Consider the following 17,854-nt stretch of genomic DNA (forward strand, 5'->3'; position numbering starts at 1 on the left):
AGGATTGTGCATGATCATATACGATCACGTCTTTGATAAGCGTATTTTTTTGCAAAGCATGTCTGCAAGCCAAAAATTTAAGCGTCAAATCAAACATTCTTTTCTTATCAAAGCTACCGTTTGAAAACATCCCAGCTTTTCCTACCATAAATCTCTTACGTTACTTATCCGGCAAATACCACTCAGATGCATATATATTTTCCTCAAACAGCAAAATAAAAAGCAGTTTTATAGCAGCAAAATCAAATTGAGCATCGTATGAATTTTGAATTTGATTATTTTTGTTCAAACAGCGAGGAAACGATAAAAACATAGCTGTGTAAATATGATTTCTAGTTTGCTGATTAAATATTATTTAAGAGAAAGGATAGAAAAATGTGGAAAAATTCTGTTCAAGTTCGATTCGAAACAAAAACTAACAGATGAAAATATTTTAAACGTGCTAAATGTTTCAGTTTATTGCCTTTGAATAATTGATTATCTACCAATATGAACAAAAACGACATTAAAAAATCAAATTGGTACAGAAAATGGAATTAACAGAAACCAAACAACTAAAGGCTTTAATTTAGTACTGAAAGCGTGAAAGGTACAGCCAAAAATAAAAAAATTAGACCAGACCAAAAAACAAAATCAATAGAAAAAGATTTAATTCAGATCAAGTTTATTTTGTCGAAGAAACAATACTTTTTCAGAAATTAGCAGGAAAAAAAACTGATTAGCAAAACCTTGAAGATTCATGAACTAACGATAATGCAAATACCATTAAAAAAATAATGCATTAACTATTAAAGGCTTGGGTCAATTAATCTGCATGTGCAATGACCTCTTATTTAAAACAATCGATTGAAAAACAACCAGAGATAATCCAGCTTCAAGTTACACTACCAAAGGTATAATATATTAAAATGCCTCTTGTTTATGTGGATACTATTCAACACACAAACATAAATATTACAAATAATATCTAAAAGAAGACATCTTTCTGACGCTTTTCTCTCCAATACTCACTTTACCAAAAATTTTCACAAAAAACTTGTACTCATGATTATAGATTTAAAAAATATTGCATATTGATCTAGTTGGTCACGTTCTGAAAACCTCTCAGATTTACCTACAAAAACTTAAACCAGACAGTCTTTGCAATTGAACAATAGACAAAAGTAAAAGCTACCGAGTCTTAATCTATAATCTCCGACTTAAAGCACAACTTCATTTGAAATTCGAGACAGTTACCACATTAGACCTAGACGCCCTTGTCAGTGACATGATTAAGTTGACCATTGACGTAAGATACGTAAGTCTGAATGATATCAATTTTTGTAACAAGGCACTAGATTATCCAGGGGTCCTATCTTACATTATCTTGACGATAGGTGAGGGAGAAAGGCAGTCGATCTTCGGCTTATAAAACACAATTAAAGAAGAGTCAATCAGTGCGCAATTAGCCCAGAATGTTCCGACAACAGTTATTTCTGTATTGAACGAAACCAAGGAAAAAATTGCTCGATTTGTTTTTCAAACTTCAGCCAATTCTTTATGCTTAAAAATATTAAAATATTTAAACAAAATAGGTTACTTGACGTAAAAAAAAACATAGCCAACATACAGCTCAGAAGAAGTCAACGAACTCAAAAACCGGGGTCCAAATTAATTTATGAAGTAACCAGGATATCAAATCTCAAGGGATACATGAGGGCTCACAAGGACATCGAAACGGCATTCGAATGAAATTATACTCAAAAAATGAACAAGGATAGCCTAGTAGCACAGAATGTTCCTACCACAGTAGTTTAAGTAGAAAAATGAAAAATACAGAGAAAAATCTTTACTTTGAATAAGTCCTAAAATAAATTTAAAAAATTTTTACAGCTCATTGTATTTTAGGGTGACTGATTTAATTTTAAAAAAAAGATGAAGTGATAATAGGTAAAATGTTGTTGAAATTGTAGTCGAAATAATTTAGAAGGTCAGGTAATCAATTTGAAAGTGTGAGAGTGATCGAAACATCAAAGAAAAACTTGAACATAAAACGAAAAAACATATTTTCAGTAGCTTCTCGAAAAAAAAAATGCGTCTAATTCAGGTAACCAGACAACGCATACACAAGATATTTTTCAGCCGAACACAAAAAGGAATAATTTGATACACAGAGGCGAAGCGGAGCTTCACACCACCACTACGACATAAAAATAGCATTACAAACTAGCAGACGGGAAAGAAAAAGATGACCACTATGTCCAAAACTAATAGAAACAAATTCGATTAAAAAAACTACTAAAAACTTCAAAATTGTCTGGACTGAAGTTCTGAAAGGGGAGAACAATTGATGGCGTTTAATAAAGATCCAAAAAAAATGCCATCCAAAAAAAATGCTTTTTTGAGCGATCCAGAGGGGAATGACTCTTGAAATGACCAAAAATAGGCAATTAAGCCATGAAACATAGGCCGATATCTTTTTGGCAGCACAAAACTTTAAAACGAAAAATAAAATAAAATATACGAAGTCAAGGCTAGTAAAATTACAAACAGCAGAAATAAAGCAAAACAATAAACGCAAGTACAATGTAAACTGCGTAAAACAAAAAAAATCTAAGATGTGGCAACTAAGCCGAAAAAACATAAGCAGACAAATAATACGCCGACAATTTGTTTGAAACGGAATATTTCCCGTTTAAAAAACATGTACTGTCAGATTGAAAAACGCTGAGAAAATTTAATTCACTGCCAGCTGAAAATAGAACCATTTCTAGTTTTGACTATTCTGTGAACCAATTTATTTAAGGGAAAAATAAAGTCTAGTACCCGATTGCAATACCCAAGCTGATCGCAAGGGTAACACAGAGGTGAAGCGGAACTTCGCAACACTTGCGATTCAATTAAAACATTGCTTTACAAGAAGTTGAAAAAGGAGGCCAAGTTTTTATGAATAATTAAGGTTAAAAAAGTTCATAAAAACATCTACAAAACTTCATACTTTTGTCTCACATAAATTCATAAGCAAGCCTTGAGCATCAATGACCGGTCGGCAAACATGCCAAAAAACTTCAGTCAAACCTCGTTAAGCCGAAAACAAAACTGTTATCATTAAAAAAAATTCAAGCTATAAGTTTTCAAAATCAATTTTTTTGCGTCCCATCCCTTCTGAAACTGGCAAAAGCAATTTAAACATTCGCCTGTGAACCTACGCAATATAAGTTGACTGAGCCAGTATAACAGCCCGAACTCACTTGAACGAAAACAAAATATTCAGAATCAGAGCTGGTGAATTTTTATTTACAATTTCAATGATAAAAAAAATTGCTTGTATCAAAAATAAAAGAAACCCAAGCTTAAAAGAAACCCAAAAATTAAATACTACTTCAGATGAGTATTTTTCTTCGAATTTTCAAGAAATTGAGTATGGCTGAGGGCTGAGGAGTGAAAATCGGTAGTTTGAGAGCAAAAAATTTTTGCAAAAAAAAAGTGAAAAAATTCCAAAGCGTCTAAAAACAATTAAATACATTTGAATAAATTCCATAAATTTTTATTATACCGGTTTTAATTTTATACAAAGTCTAGGAAAAAATGCTGAACAAAACTGTTTAACTTTAAATTAGCAACGGAACAAAACTTACGAAGCGGAAAGAAAGCCCTATCTTTGAGCAGAAACCAGTTGAGCCAAAAAAAATTGTATTTATAAAAAGCTTTTTAAAGTTTCAACTACCCCTGAAACTACAGTACACATCATTTTCAACCACCATGATACTAGCTTACAGCACAAGAAGAATCCGTGATAAGGAACCATGCAGGCAAAATTTGAGGCATCCCATTCAATTTCTGCCGGAAAATAAAATTTTAATTTGATACACACTGAAAAAAACGGCAAAAAAAACAGCTCTAATGGGGACAAAAAAAGCTCTAAAACAGCTCTAAAAGACAAGACTAATAAAAAATTCTGATGTGCTGGAATTGAAACTCGACCTCAATAATTACCAGTCACACAACCTAGCATCTTGCGCTATAGTCGCTTAACGATCTTCAATTATTACCCACATATTAACCAGATACAAAAGTATAATGCTAATGCAGCAAAAGTATACTAAGATATAATGATCCTTTATTTAAGATTTGAGTTTTAAAAAAATAGGTATTAAGACTTCTTAATAATACACTATGCTCCACTTGTATAAATAGTTTTCCAGTTTTGAATGTCGAATAAAAATATATCACGTTTCAGTTTTTGAAGTTCATAAAACTTACCCTACTGACAAAACTGATTGAGGAAGTATTTTTCCGCAGGGAAAACTTAAAAACCAACTTTGCAACAATCAATAATTAACAATCAATCAGTGCGTTCAGTATTTGCTTTCCAATCAGCAATTGATTTTCCAAAAAAAGTTTTACAAAAACCTCAAGTCTTACCGCAAACAAAAAATTGAGCGTGATTTAATTCCAAGACCTTTAGCCAAAAACATGAGTCAATTTTTGAAAACAGAAAGTTATTCAAATTTTTCGTTAAGTTTACTTTTTTGCTGTTTGACTTCCTTTTACTAAACAAAATGAACTGAAAATCACTTCGTTCTTGTACTTTTAAAAAACCAACAAACAATTTTCCAGCAAACATTTTAAAACAGCTAAGAAGCACCGGTGCTCATCACAGAAACCAAATGAACTTCATTTGAACAGGCAAAAGACGGCAAAAAAATGATTCTAAGCACTGATTCAAACGTTTCCTTTAACTACTCAAATTGAGAAAACTTGATCAATAGTTAATTGTTAGTTTTTTTTGCTGGGATATCTGAAAATTAATTTCCATTTTATATACGGAAAGTCGATAACGTTTTTTTGCTACCTTTACACTTTTGCTCTTCGATTGTGGAGTTTGCTTTTCTTTTAACAGAGGAAATGAAATGAATTTAAAAAATCATGAGTCAAACGTCGAAAAAGTACATTTGAGCCTGGACAAAATTTCAGACCATTACTGAAAAACATAACCAACTAAAGTTGGCAAAGAGTAATGAACGCAAGTAAACGAAAAAAAAGACTTTGTTGAAAAAATCTCAACTTTCGAATTTCAGAGAAAAAAATAGATGCCCTTTAAGATCTTCGAATTTCTATAACAATTTATGGCGCTTTTTTGATAACATGAACCCAACTAGAGAAAATTAGATCAATGGGTAAAGATTTTATTCCGCTGCAAATCTAAAAACTAAATTCCACTTTCGAAACTAGAAATTGTTCACGCTTTTTCGCGCCATTTCCAAGTTAGTTTTTGGAGAGTCCTATTTACGTCACTTTCAGCAGATGAATTTCAATTGAACTCAAAAAAAGGCATAAATACCTACGTGCATTCATAGATGCATTAGTATGTATGAATGCACATCGGTAGTAATTAAAGTATTTTAAGACTTTTTCTGAAGAAGAAAACAAAAAATCAGCAAGACCTATATAAGAGTCTTCACTAACTCTTAATAATGGTTGTATTTACCAAATATAAGATACATGGTACAAAGTTAAGCGACTTGGTTTAGAAGAAAAATTTGATTCGTAGGGTCTTTCCAATAACAGCAACCCCCCCCCCTCCCGTAATTAAATCAGATGAAACAAGAAAAAATTTTTGCCTATAAACCTTACATATATGCAGCATAACAAAATATGGATGCATGCACTTTTGTGTGAATGCTTTTTTGATTTAAAATAAAACGATTGTTCTAGAGTAAATTAAAAAAACAGAGGGCGTCTATAACGGGAAGAACCGATTTGCAGTTTTTGCTTGTGTGCATATGAGACTAATATTAGGTCAGGGTCGTATATTAGATCGCAAGCGTAAAAACTTCTAAGATCTGTTTTACCGACAAGTGTTCGTGTGCTTTACATAGAAACTCTTACATAGAATGTGCTTTACATAGAAAACGTCCTTTTAATGCGGATAAAAATCCCAGAACCAAAACTATGCAAAATAAGAAACGTTTTATGAAAAGGCCTTACTACTATAACACAAGCTCCACTGACTAACTAAACAGAAAATTCGAACCGCTATCGATGGTTTCTAGAGATCCTTTTCTGCTACTTTTAGTGACCTTAAAAATTATATTCCTGTGATGCATAAAAAAGAGACACCAAGAACATCCAATTTTAAGCTTTTTGAGATCCAATTTTAAGCTTTTTCAGGCCGGTTTTAAACTTTTTTCCAATTTATAGGACGGTTTTCAGAATAAATTTCATTGCTTTTGAAAACTCCACATACAAAATTGAGATAGATTTATTAACCTTGAACCCATTGGGTAGATGATCCATGTTTGCGTCGTTAATGTTACCATTCCCTCCTCCCTCTCCTGTATTATTCTGCGCCCCTCCTGAGCTCCCGTTATTATGATTACTACTGAAGGTGTTCACCTCTCCCCACGGTAGTTTTTTACTCGCACTGTTAAGCACCACTGCTCTTCTCTCTGTAGCACTACTTGGCGTACTGTCACTTGCTACACTTTCGCTGTTGTTCAGCAGTGACGAGTTTGGGTCGCCTGAACAGAATGGAGAGCATGTGAAGAAATTTTATATATAGTTAAAGCCAAATTTTAGGTTTAAGTAAAATTTAAATTACCTAAATTTGTCCAAATCTGTTTCTTTTGACGTCAGTGACTAATTTTTACTCGTTTCATGATGTAAAATGAGCAAGAGCGGATTTAGATGGGGGGGGGGGGCTCGCCTTCAGGGACTCGACCTTCTTACCAACCAAACAGGGTCTTTAAAATGTTCTGGCAGCGCTCGAAAAATCAATTTGCTCGACTTGAAAAAAAAGGTCAAAAAAATTTCTCAAACTTTTTGAAAACCCCTCCCCCTCCTGAAAAAGCGTGCCAAAAAATTTGATGAAACTTGAACTATTTTCGATTCGGCCACTCATGAATTGGCTGAAAACATTAATTAAAAATTGATGAGCTTAATTTATTAGAAACAAACTTATGGATTCCTGATTTTTTACAGAATATACGCAGTCTGTTTGAAAATTGCTATAATGAAAACTTACCTAAGTTTTGTTAAAATCATTCAAATATTCAATTATTTACAAGTGTAATCAAGGTAAAATATAATTGCTAGAGGTTGAAAATGTTTTCAAACAGGTTAATAAAATTGCCATCTTCAGTAAACGCCATTTCCCTCCTAAAATCATAAACTTTGAGCTCCACTGAAGTTTCAACTACGTCAGCTAAAAGCCACAAATGACCGGTTAAATCATTTATCATAATTCAAAATCAGACAGGTTATTTTAAAACTTTTATGAAGTAAAATTTTGCTGGTCAAATATCTTATTGAAGTAAAAGGACATATCTTATTAAATAAAGAGGCGAAGCTAAGCTTCGCACCACTTGCGATACAACACAAACATAGAAAAACATAGGTCGGAAAAAATGATAACGTTGAAAAATTCAGACGACCTAAAATTGCCACATCTCTCGATAAAAGAAAACTAGGGGCCCAACTGAGAGGTACCTGTTTGATATCTTGAATTTATATTGATGCGGGAGGAAATGATTAATTTCAAAAAAAAACTACCCAAAACCTTAGTTGTTTCTGTACTAAAATAAGTTCAGAATTTTCCCAAGGACATTTTTTAAATAAAAAACTAACGTATTGCCGCTTCTGCAGGGAAAATTGTCGCAATCGATTCTTTCGATAAAACGCGTCAGCTCAGATTTGATAGGTTAACTTTTAAGAAAAGTCATTTTTGAAGCCCATAACATTTTCCTAAAAGAAAATGGAAGTGGCCGCTTATGCAGATAGGATTTTAAAAACATGTTGTTTCGATTAAATCCTCCTTCATATCAGATTTGGCAGGATAGTTAGTTTTCGTGAAAACTGGAAGATTTTCTAAAAACTCATTAAATCAAAAAAGTTGCCTTCTTCCGAGAATCATAGATTTTTCAGCTGAAAAAAATGGGCATCTCGAATTTTGGAGGGTCAAATAGAAAGATCAAATAGTTTCAAAAAACGAAAAAAAAAGAAACGTTTCCGAGAGCCATAACTTTCATAACTATTTCTATTTAACCGAAATCTCAGATTTTGGAGAGCAGTTCTTGAGAAAAGCCAAAAAGTTTCAAAAAACGAAAACTGACTTTTCCGTGGGCCATTACTCTTTGTATAAAAAATTAGGGATATCCGCTCACACAGGAGAGCTTCGGTTCTATACATTAGACTCAAAATTTCAAACAAAGGAGAGAAGGCAGTCTTTCCAAGGATAACCGTTTTTTTTTCAAAATGGGCAAAGTAGTTTTCAAGCGAAACAATTTTTGCAAAAAGTGAAAAAAATTTTCAAAGCGTCTCAAAACAATAAAGAAACAAATAACCCAATTCCATTCAATTTTATTATACCTGTTTTTATCATACAGGAAGTGTAGAAAATTATGCCAAGCATGACTATTGCATCGGGACAAAACGTATTTTAAATTAGCAACGGGACAAAACGTACGAAGCGGAAACAAAGCCTTAACTATGAGCAAAACCCAGTTGAGCCGGAAAAAAAATGGTTTCATAAAAACTTTAAAAAGTTTCAATTCCTCAAAAACTACAATGCACAATACTTGCAACCACCAGAAAACTAACATCACAAGCAAAATCCATGATGGGAAACCTAAGCGGACAAAACTTGAGCAGACAAACGAGTTCTACAAAAAATTTCAATTTCATAGACTGAAAAAAATGTCCTGCCGGGACTCAATCCCCAGGCTTAAGGATTCAAAGCGACCGCGTTACTTCCAGGCGAAGTGGGAAACAATCTGGAAGTTGTTAAGGTTCAATAGTAAAGCAAGCTCAATTTCTTGTAAGAAAGGTTGTTTACAGGAAAAAGTCTAGTTCCCGATTATAAGACACTTGATTTGGCAAGTGTAATAATCAAAACTCCGAAATTATGGGTCAGCATTTCACCATTAACTTACGTAACACAAATTTTATTTATCCAAGTACTTACAGATATGTCATCATATATAAACCATTAAAACAAACCACAAGGAAAAAAAGATCTTTGGTTAGGACAAGTAACTGGGTCAAAAGAGCCAAAAAAATAAACAATCGTTAACTAAATTTCTCTAGCTTTTGACCAACATTTTACCTCATCCAAAATCTTGACCCGGACCCAAACCAACCTGGCAAATTTCCTCCTCTCGAAGACCCAGACGCTCTTAGGATCCAGTCTATATCCGCTCCGTACTGCGAGGAAGTAGATGCTGATGATCCCGCACTCTGAGGCACTGCATTTGCTGCCGATGATTGGGGAGATCCCCTGTTCGAGGACTGGCGACTCTTGCCCGCCGAGGATGCTGCGGATGATGTGACGATAGAAGTTGCGTAATCTACCATGCCGTTCTCTTTGATCATCGGTAGTTGGCGTCTAAGCAAACAAACGAAATCTAGAGACTACACAAGAGATCGAACCCCGGCAGAACCTATGAGTACTGCCACATTAGTTCAATAAATCACATTGATTTTGCGTTTTCCAAAACATCAATCAATATACCCCGAAAATAAAGTATCACATATATATGGCTAAATAGGAATATCTATTGATCCTAATAGTGAAAACTTTCGAAAAACACTCTAACACAGAGGCGAAGCTGAGCTCCGCACAACTCACGATACAAAAATGACTGACCGTAATTAAAATTAAACGAAAAGAAAAATATTTAAAAAGTTACAGGGAAAAACATTCAAAAAACCATTGGTCTTAAAAATCGCATGTACATGCACCATCAAAAACTAACATGGAGCTTTCGGAATGCTGATCAATTAGAAAGAAGCCGATCATTTAAAGAAAGTCCTTTCTGCGGTAGCTAAGCCGGCAAAAATAAGCAGACAGACAAAAAACTAAATTCGCCGAAGATTTTCCGTTTGCAAAAAAAAGTCCTGAGAGGAGTCGAATTGCCGGCTCCCGGGGTCTTTGGTCAATCACGGGTGTTACAACAACTTAGAAGAAAGCTGTTTTTTTTTCAGGCGATTCAGAAGCATGTCAAGCAGATATAAAATCATCGGATACTTAAACTTGATTGAGTTTCGCACCAATGCATTCCTCTTTTGCATTTGGACAAGAATATTCAGAAACAGTGAAAGCCATCTGAATTTTGAAGGAAAGGAAATTCGAATAGCTTCATAAATTATTTTGATGAGAGGCTTTCTGAAAAGATTATTTAGAATGAGTCAAAGGCAATCTTCTAAAAAAACCTGCCATCAGAATACTTTAAGAAGCTATTCGAATTTACTTTCCTTCAAAAATTAAAACAGATGACCGTGAAGAAAAATACGCTCATAAAATCCATGAATAAAATCTATTTAAATCCACCATTTGATAGTAGCAAACGCCCATAAAACTATATATTTTATACGCGAGGAAATTGTTGTCTATAATTGCAGAAATAAACATCTGATTTTCTGTTTTAGATTATTGTCTTGTCAGGCCAATTAATTCCAGTCAATACATTTTTAGATAATCATTTCGCAATTTAAGCAAAAAATGTTCATTGTTTAGATTTTTAAAGCCACGAAAAAAAACAATTTTAAAACCACCAAGTAATTCGAATCTGCATGAAAATCACCAAAATTGAGACCATAACAAACAAACAAAGTACGGTTCAGTAAATGTAGAATTTACCATTCAAAAACACTCCACCTACAGACAAGACGAATAAGTATTTAATAGAGCTCAGCTAATTGAACTGACAAGTTGTATGCCACCTCCTGATAAATAATACAAGGCCGCAGATCAAAGATGTGCCTTTAAGCGCAATTTATTTTTTAAAAGTTTCATTGATCAAAACCTTAAAAATAGACATGGTCTAACAATTTAAAAAATTGTAAAAATCAAGTAATTTGAACCAGCAACCTCAGATTTTCCAAGCCGAGAACTAGTCACTTTACCTAAAGTTAACTTACCTTGCTACTCTAGCTTTGATTGCATTCATAGGGCCCTCTCCGAACTCGGGTTCTAGCATCTCGATGGCTCGGATCAGAGGCTTCAGGTTATTCACACCCATCAGTTGAGCCAGAACCGCAAATACTTCTAGCGACGCCTGGAGATTAAAAAAATATGCGATACAACTTCTTTGTGTTAATTAGTAATTTCACTTAAATAGTAATCATTGATAGTTGAAAAGGAGATGATTGAGTAAAATCCCAAAAGTTACCTCAATTTTTTTTTTTGAAACTTAAAGCAAAAAAAAAACGCTAAGAAAAAAAAACAATTAATGATTCAAAGCTCAAGAAAGTCATCTTCGGAGAATTTCAAATGTTTTAAATTGGGTTTAGTGTAATATTTTTTTAAATTCTATTAACCTCTTTATAGCTACATTACAAAATTCTATAAATTCATCATTACCTGGCGAACTCTTCGCTTCGGGTCTGCCAAACACGGTGCTATCGTATCACAAAGCGTCGTGAAATCAAAATCAGTTGTCGGAAATGTCAACAACGCCGATATGATAACATTCACTGTTTCTTCTCTCACTCGCGAATTTCTATGCTTCAAACAGGGTAAAATCTGTTCCAAAACAGGCATCGGAGTCGCCGTGTACATTAGTTCACGGAACGCTCTTGAATTTAGCTGGCGAATTACAATTTTGGAGTCGCCCAATCGATGCGACAACGCTGCTGCTAAGGGCTCGACATATTCGTGTGAATTAGTTCCCAGTTTCTTAATTAGAACTACAAATATTTCTAGCGTCGACATTGTAATTTTGAAGTTAACTTCATCAGTTAGAAATCTAGAGAGAAATCCGACGAATTCGACCATGTCTGGCTTTAATTTGGAAATGTCGTTCAGTTGTGTGACGTCAGTTTTTAGGTCTTCAATTCCGTGTAACCGTAATTGCCAGTCATCTCTGTTTGTTAACTTGATCATGACATCTGGTTTCACGATTCCGAACTCGAGCCAGCGACCTAAATTTTGGTTTACATTTGATTGATTTCACTCCAATTCGACAACATTTTTCCATTCAGTAAAGATAAGTTTCAGAAAAAATTTGACCATTTTTCCATTCAGTAAAGATAAGTTTCAGAAAAAATGATCACTCCAGCAATCCAAAAAACAAACAATCCAGCCAATAATTATTTTGTAAGCTCAATAAATAATTCAACTTTATACACAAAATTAGACAACTAACACTTAAAAACGCATTAAAGAAGCCACAGCGCAAAAATCAACGGTTAAATTACAACAGCTAAAAAGACGAACTGCAATGAAATGAGTTCTTATGAAATACCTGAATTCTTCCCTGATCCAAACAACTGCCCTTCCATCGCGTCACTTTTACTCGCAGCCGTCAACTTGGCGGCCAACTCCCTTGCAGTCAGGGTGGAGTGGGGGGTCTGTACAGCAGGGGTATCAGTCGGGGTGTTCTGAGAGGCCGTGGATCCCGGAGTTGCGTATAGTTTCTGGTTGTAAATTGTTTGGATGTCTCGGTTCATGTGGGACACGTAACTGTCGAACCTGTCTTCGCCTTAATATAATTAATCAAATAAATAGACGCAATTCAAGCTGCCAACTGAAGTTTCGCATTTAAATAAACCCGTATTCAACTGTAATTGACTTGATCATACCAACTTGATGCAAAAATCTGACAACCAATTTAGTGTAAATAACAGCTGTAAATGCCTCCGTACTAAACGCTATTTTGTGAATAATTTTTCGTCAATAAGGTCTTTTATATTTAAACATGCGATTAACCTGCTTAGTGACTTACCGACAAGATTCTTCAGTCTGTCTATGCACCTCCAGATGGACCTGGGCTCCTCGTAGGAGGGGATCTTACCCAGCAGCGTCTGTGAAATCTCGAACAGGTCCTCGTTGCTGAACTCGGCCGACATCAGCACAGGCAGATTGATGATGGATTCCTATTGGAGGAAGTATATGGTAATATGAGAAAAACAACTATAAACACTGCGTTTTCGACTGCGTAAACGCAATCGGTTTTCAAGTGACCAGCAAACTTAAAACTTAATTAGTTTTTTTTGAATATTACCATTTGAGGGCGCCAAACCATCACGTGATACAAACCACTGTACAGCTGTTGCAATGGAAAAGTATTTTTATCAATTTTTTTAAGACCATTTATTCGCGAATCCAAACCACCCAAATGCGAACTGCTCAGCTATAAAACTGACCGGTAAAGCCACTTCACCACCCCCCCCCCCCCAAAAAAAAACATCTACTCCCAAAAATAGATCACAACAGAAAAAAGGTGTCCGTTTGATTACAAATAATTTAGATGGAGATGGAATTCAAATTCAAATATCATTCGATCACCTTCTGTACTTTGTCGTCTTCGCTTTGCAGTCCGAATTCGAGGTACAGTTGAAGTAGGAATCCAACATTGAGCGAATTCTTCATGTAGGTGTGCAGTGTCTGCACAACGTCTTTGCGGATTTCAACCTACAAAAAAAACACATTCGATAATACAGAGGCGAATGCAACAAGTACATAAAAATACAAGTCGAAATTAAGTTAACAAAAAAAATCGAAAAAATTTTTATATTTAAGATCATTTATCCACGAGGGATAGGACCAACATACGAGCTGTACAGCCCATCACGGCGAACCGCTGTTGTGCCCCTCCTTAAGAACTACATGCTATTTTTTTGGTTATTTTTCTGGGCTGGGTAATGTTGCCTCACCCTCAAGCAACGAGCACGGATCATGGTGGGCCTCGAACATCCGACCTTTCGATTGAGAGGCGGAGACGTAACCACTTCACCACTGCTCCCCTCTGTTTCGACAGTAATTCATTCCAGGCAGAAATCCCAAAAATTTGAACATTGAATTAGCAACGGAAAAAAGTTTCAAAGAGTCAACAAAGTCGACAGTCTTTGAGCAGACAAGTTGATACGAAAAAGTATGATAATATCAAAAATCTTTAAGTTTTAAGTACCACTTGAAACTACAATGAACAACACTTACACTTGCAATTTAAATGACAGTTGCTTACAGACAAGAAAAATCAATGATATAGCAACTAAGCCGACAGTCTTTGAGCAGACACCAGGTGAGGTGAAAAAAGTGATTTTACGAGAAAAAAAAATATTTCAATTTCTGATACTAGAACGAACCCCTGATACTAGAATGAACAACACTTGCACTTGCAATGAAAATAGCTTTACAGCACTAGCAAAATCCGTGAAAAAAAAACTTGAGCAGACAAATGAAAGTCCGACAATTCAATTTTTACCGAACATTTTTTTCAATTGCATGCAAACTGAAAAAACACAAGGTCCGGCCGAGACGCCAACCCCAAACCTTATAGTGCAAAGGCGATTGCATTACTCCTAGGCCAATTGGGAAGGAAACTAAAATATATTAAGGTTTAATAGTAAAGACACAGGCGAAGCGATACCACAAAATTAGCATTTCAAACTAGCAGACATGAAAGGAAAGCCATTAAGTTCAGAGAACACAGAAAATTTTACGGAGAAATCACAGCTACAAAACTTTAATCTATTTTCTGGAATGATGTCCTAACTGCGGAAAACATGTCCAGAAACATATTCGACGGCGTTAATTGAAAATTCACAAACATTCGAGCGACAAAATTTGTTGCCATGAAAAACTTTGAACTTCAAATTCTATTTAGATTTTGAGCTATCCGGAGGAAAGCATACAAACTATGGCTCCCTCGAACAACCCAAAATTAGGTAAGCAAGCCGATAAAAAGTTAGCCGAAAAAATTCCGGCCGAAAAGTTTTAGAAGTAAAAAAAAATTAAAAATGGAAAACATACGATGTCAAAGTTACTAGAATTACAAATTGCAAGGGCAAAAAAAAAACAAAAAAAAACAACTACAATGATAACTGCATAAAGCAAAATTCTAAGATGTGACACCTAAGTCAACAATACATAAGCAGACAAATAATTAGCCGACAATTTTTTGAAACGGAATATTTCCCAATTGAAAAAAAAAGGTCCTGCTAAGATTCGATTCCAGGACCTTCGCTGTCCAGTCGCATTCTTTACCTCCAGACTAAGTTCCCCAGAGACGCTTAGAAATTTGAATTCATTATGACCCAAGATAACAAGTTATTCAAAAGATTGTTAAACAAATTGTTGAACCAAAAAAAGTGTATTCCGAAAAAAGGATAAAAATTGAATCCCCCAAAAAATGATGAGGAACATAAAAATTTGTAATTTTGCTCGGTAAAAAAATCCCGTATACTTCGGTTAGGACTGGTCTTATAACACAACCGTTACTTTTTTCAGGTACTAGCCAATAATACTTTTGTGTTTCAAACCGTACTTTCCAAATTCATTTTTCATTCCAAATTTTTACACAAGCAAGAAAACCGAACAAAAACTTGCTCTAAAAAGGTGAAAAGAAAGAGTAAAAAGTCTTATATATTGAATTTTTGCTTGGTCCCGAAAAGCATCAAATATTAGCCATCAATAAAGCATAAAAAGCCTGAGCTCTTAAAATGCTATGCAGCAAAATGGCCATTAATTGAGCACTTTTACTTGCGAGTTGGGTTAGAAAAAATTGATTCGTAATATAACTCTACACTTGCTGGTGTAAACAAATCCACCAGATCGCTGCACAATAGTAAATATTTATGGAATAAGAGAACTGGTGTTTAAATTTTTAAAAATATATATTTACCCGTAATTCATTCATGGCTGACAAAAATTGAGAAACCTTTACACCTTCCGAACAGAGCCAACAGACAGTTGGAAAAGAGCCATAAACGCATGGAAAAAATAAAAAAAACTGACTTGTTTTTTGAAAACTTTCGAACTTCGAAGCTAAAAATAGATGGATCTATAGCTCTTTGAGTTTCTGAAAAAACTTATGACCGACACTTTTTTATTTTAAAAAAAAACATAATTCGAGAACGCTGGATAAATAAGTAAACTTTTAATTCTGCTGGAAAATCTGATAATTAAATCCACTTCTAAAACTAGAAGTCGAAAAACAAGTACAGGAACGAGAATCTTACCTTATTATCTCCAATGTTTTCAATTAATTGTGGTAACATAGGAGCGTATAAGTCATCTAACTCATCGCCAAACTTCGAAATCATATCTCGTAGCAACTCAATTGTCAAATGTCTAATCTTCCAACTCGTATCTTCCAAACTTAACGAAAGTCCTTTGAAAACGGACTCTTTGTCCTTGAATTTGAGGATGCCATTGTTGCGTTTTAGATGTTCACGCAGTAATTCCAGACCTTCGATTCTAGAACTGGACGTCCGTTCGCTAAGTCTGGACACTATGAGAGAATGCTCTACCTCTGACGATTCCATAATGAAGTATTGATACCTTTACGTAACGTACATTGTAAAATTGCTAGGAGAGTAAGTTCTGTAAAACACTGTTTTTGAATGAAAATCACTGATAATCATCTGTTAAAGCCATTGTTTTTAAACTGTGGTTCCAGTACGCACAATAATACATATATACATCAATTTCTGAAAAAAAAGTCTGTGAGTAAAACCATGAATAATCAAAAACAATGGTGAAAGTTCATGCTTTAATAACCAGATTTAAAAACTGATATGATTTTAAACAGCTTATTGTCGTTTTTATAATAGTTCAGTCAAATAGATCGGCGCACAACTGAAGACAAAGCCAAAATGAATAAAAAACTACAGGTATCGGCAGTTGCAATGCAAACCTCGCCGCATGGTTGAAAGACCACTATACCAACAATCTTCAAATTTTGAACGTGCGTCACATCAACAAAAAGCGTTCACTGCGCATACTGCTGTAACAGAAGAAATAAACAGCAAAAAAATTACATTTTTTTGAATTATCTCATGAAGCGTCAGAAAGTTTAAGATTAAACGCTACATTCGCAGAAATGAACTGAAAAATATCAACTTTCATTAACCATTGTCAAACAGTCAAAAGCAAAAAAAATTACCTGCGAATTTTTCGAGGTTAAAAATTTCCTAGAAAACAAATAGACATACAGCGCAGTGGTACTGCTTTCACTTTAAGACAGCAAGATCGTGTATTCGAGCCCCTGTCATCGAAATGAAAGTGTGTGAGAAAAAGCTCTCTCTTGACCTCTAGCTTCAGGTCAACCACAGCCTCACAGGCTCCGGCTGCAATAGTGGCACCACGTGAACGTTCTGGAAGCAAAAACCAGTCTGGAAGCAAAAACCAGCAAAAACTAGTCGCAAAAATGAGCTTCACTCAATAAAATAACTCCGTCTGAAATGTTGGGAAATTTATACCAAAAAAACTATGTTTAGAGAGGCCTGATAGCCGTTCTTATATACTCTGCGAAACGCAGAAGCCGCGATTATTATTCGGGAACTGTTGAATTTTTTTGGCTTAGTTGTATGTCTGGGATTGACAAAATTCATGAAGTCACTTTATGGCTTTATGAAAAATAAGTTCATTGAGCAACAAATAAGACTCGATTTCATAAACGCAAGTTATGTGGAACCGCATGTCAGTAAAACTTAACAGATGATTGCAAACCACCCGTGCCTGACAATGCGGCTCTTGCTTAGATGTCCTCATGTTTTAAGGTTGTCATTCTTAAATCTCAGGTATCATTAAAATTATATCTAGATAACATTTTAAAATTGAATTTGCTTCTTCACTGATTAACAAAAAAAGTTGGAAAAAAATTCATGATAAGGCAACAAAGCCCTGGTGTGTCATTCTGCGTGAAATGGTCTTGTTCTCACAAAATTACAGATTTTGTAAACCGAAATTGAGCAAAAAATTGAAGATGATTAGGTTATATTGTATTGAAATGTTTTTTTTTTCATATCTCCAAATTGTCCAGATATGTCAAGTTGCCTTTTCTCAGAAAATATTTTAATTTTGAACCAACAAATGAAAAGGAGAAAAACCGAATCACGAGCAGAAAATGAGAAAATTGCAAAAAAAAAC

The 17,854-nt window shown here is 34.6% G+C and overlaps 1 protein-coding gene across 2 annotated transcripts in view; it reads right to left on the reverse strand.

Annotated features, from left to right (window-relative positions):
* Positions 1 to 16,626, reverse strand: part of LOC134853392 (TOG array regulator of axonemal microtubules protein 1-like) — a 50,283-nt gene extending 33,657 nt beyond the window's left edge. The window contains exons 1-8 of one of the 2 annotated variants that reach the window (XM_063869383.1): positions 15,943 to 16,626; positions 13,268 to 13,393; positions 12,705 to 12,855; positions 12,225 to 12,461; positions 11,342 to 11,901; positions 10,900 to 11,036; positions 9,120 to 9,364; positions 6,253 to 6,503 (exon numbers count right to left, since the gene is read on the reverse strand). In XM_063869383.1, the coding sequence (XP_063725453.1) occupies positions 6,253 to 6,503; positions 9,120 to 9,364; positions 10,900 to 11,036; positions 11,342 to 11,901; positions 12,225 to 12,461; positions 12,705 to 12,855; positions 13,268 to 13,393; positions 15,943 to 16,248 (2,013 nt within the window). In that variant the 5' untranslated portion in view covers positions 16,249 to 16,626. The remainder of the gene's footprint in view (positions 1 to 6,252; positions 6,504 to 9,119; positions 9,365 to 10,899; positions 11,037 to 11,341; positions 11,902 to 12,224; positions 12,462 to 12,704; positions 12,856 to 13,267; positions 13,394 to 15,942) is intronic. The other variant, XM_063869384.1, reaches the window with a different exon arrangement.
* Positions 16,627 to 17,854: the final 1,228 nt, after the last annotated feature.

This window comes from Symsagittifera roscoffensis, chromosome 8 (assembly GCF_963678635.1).
Source record: "Symsagittifera roscoffensis chromosome 8, txSymRosc1.1, whole genome shotgun sequence".
NCBI classification, from domain to species: domain Eukaryota; kingdom Metazoa; phylum Xenacoelomorpha; order Acoela; family Convolutidae; genus Symsagittifera; species Symsagittifera roscoffensis.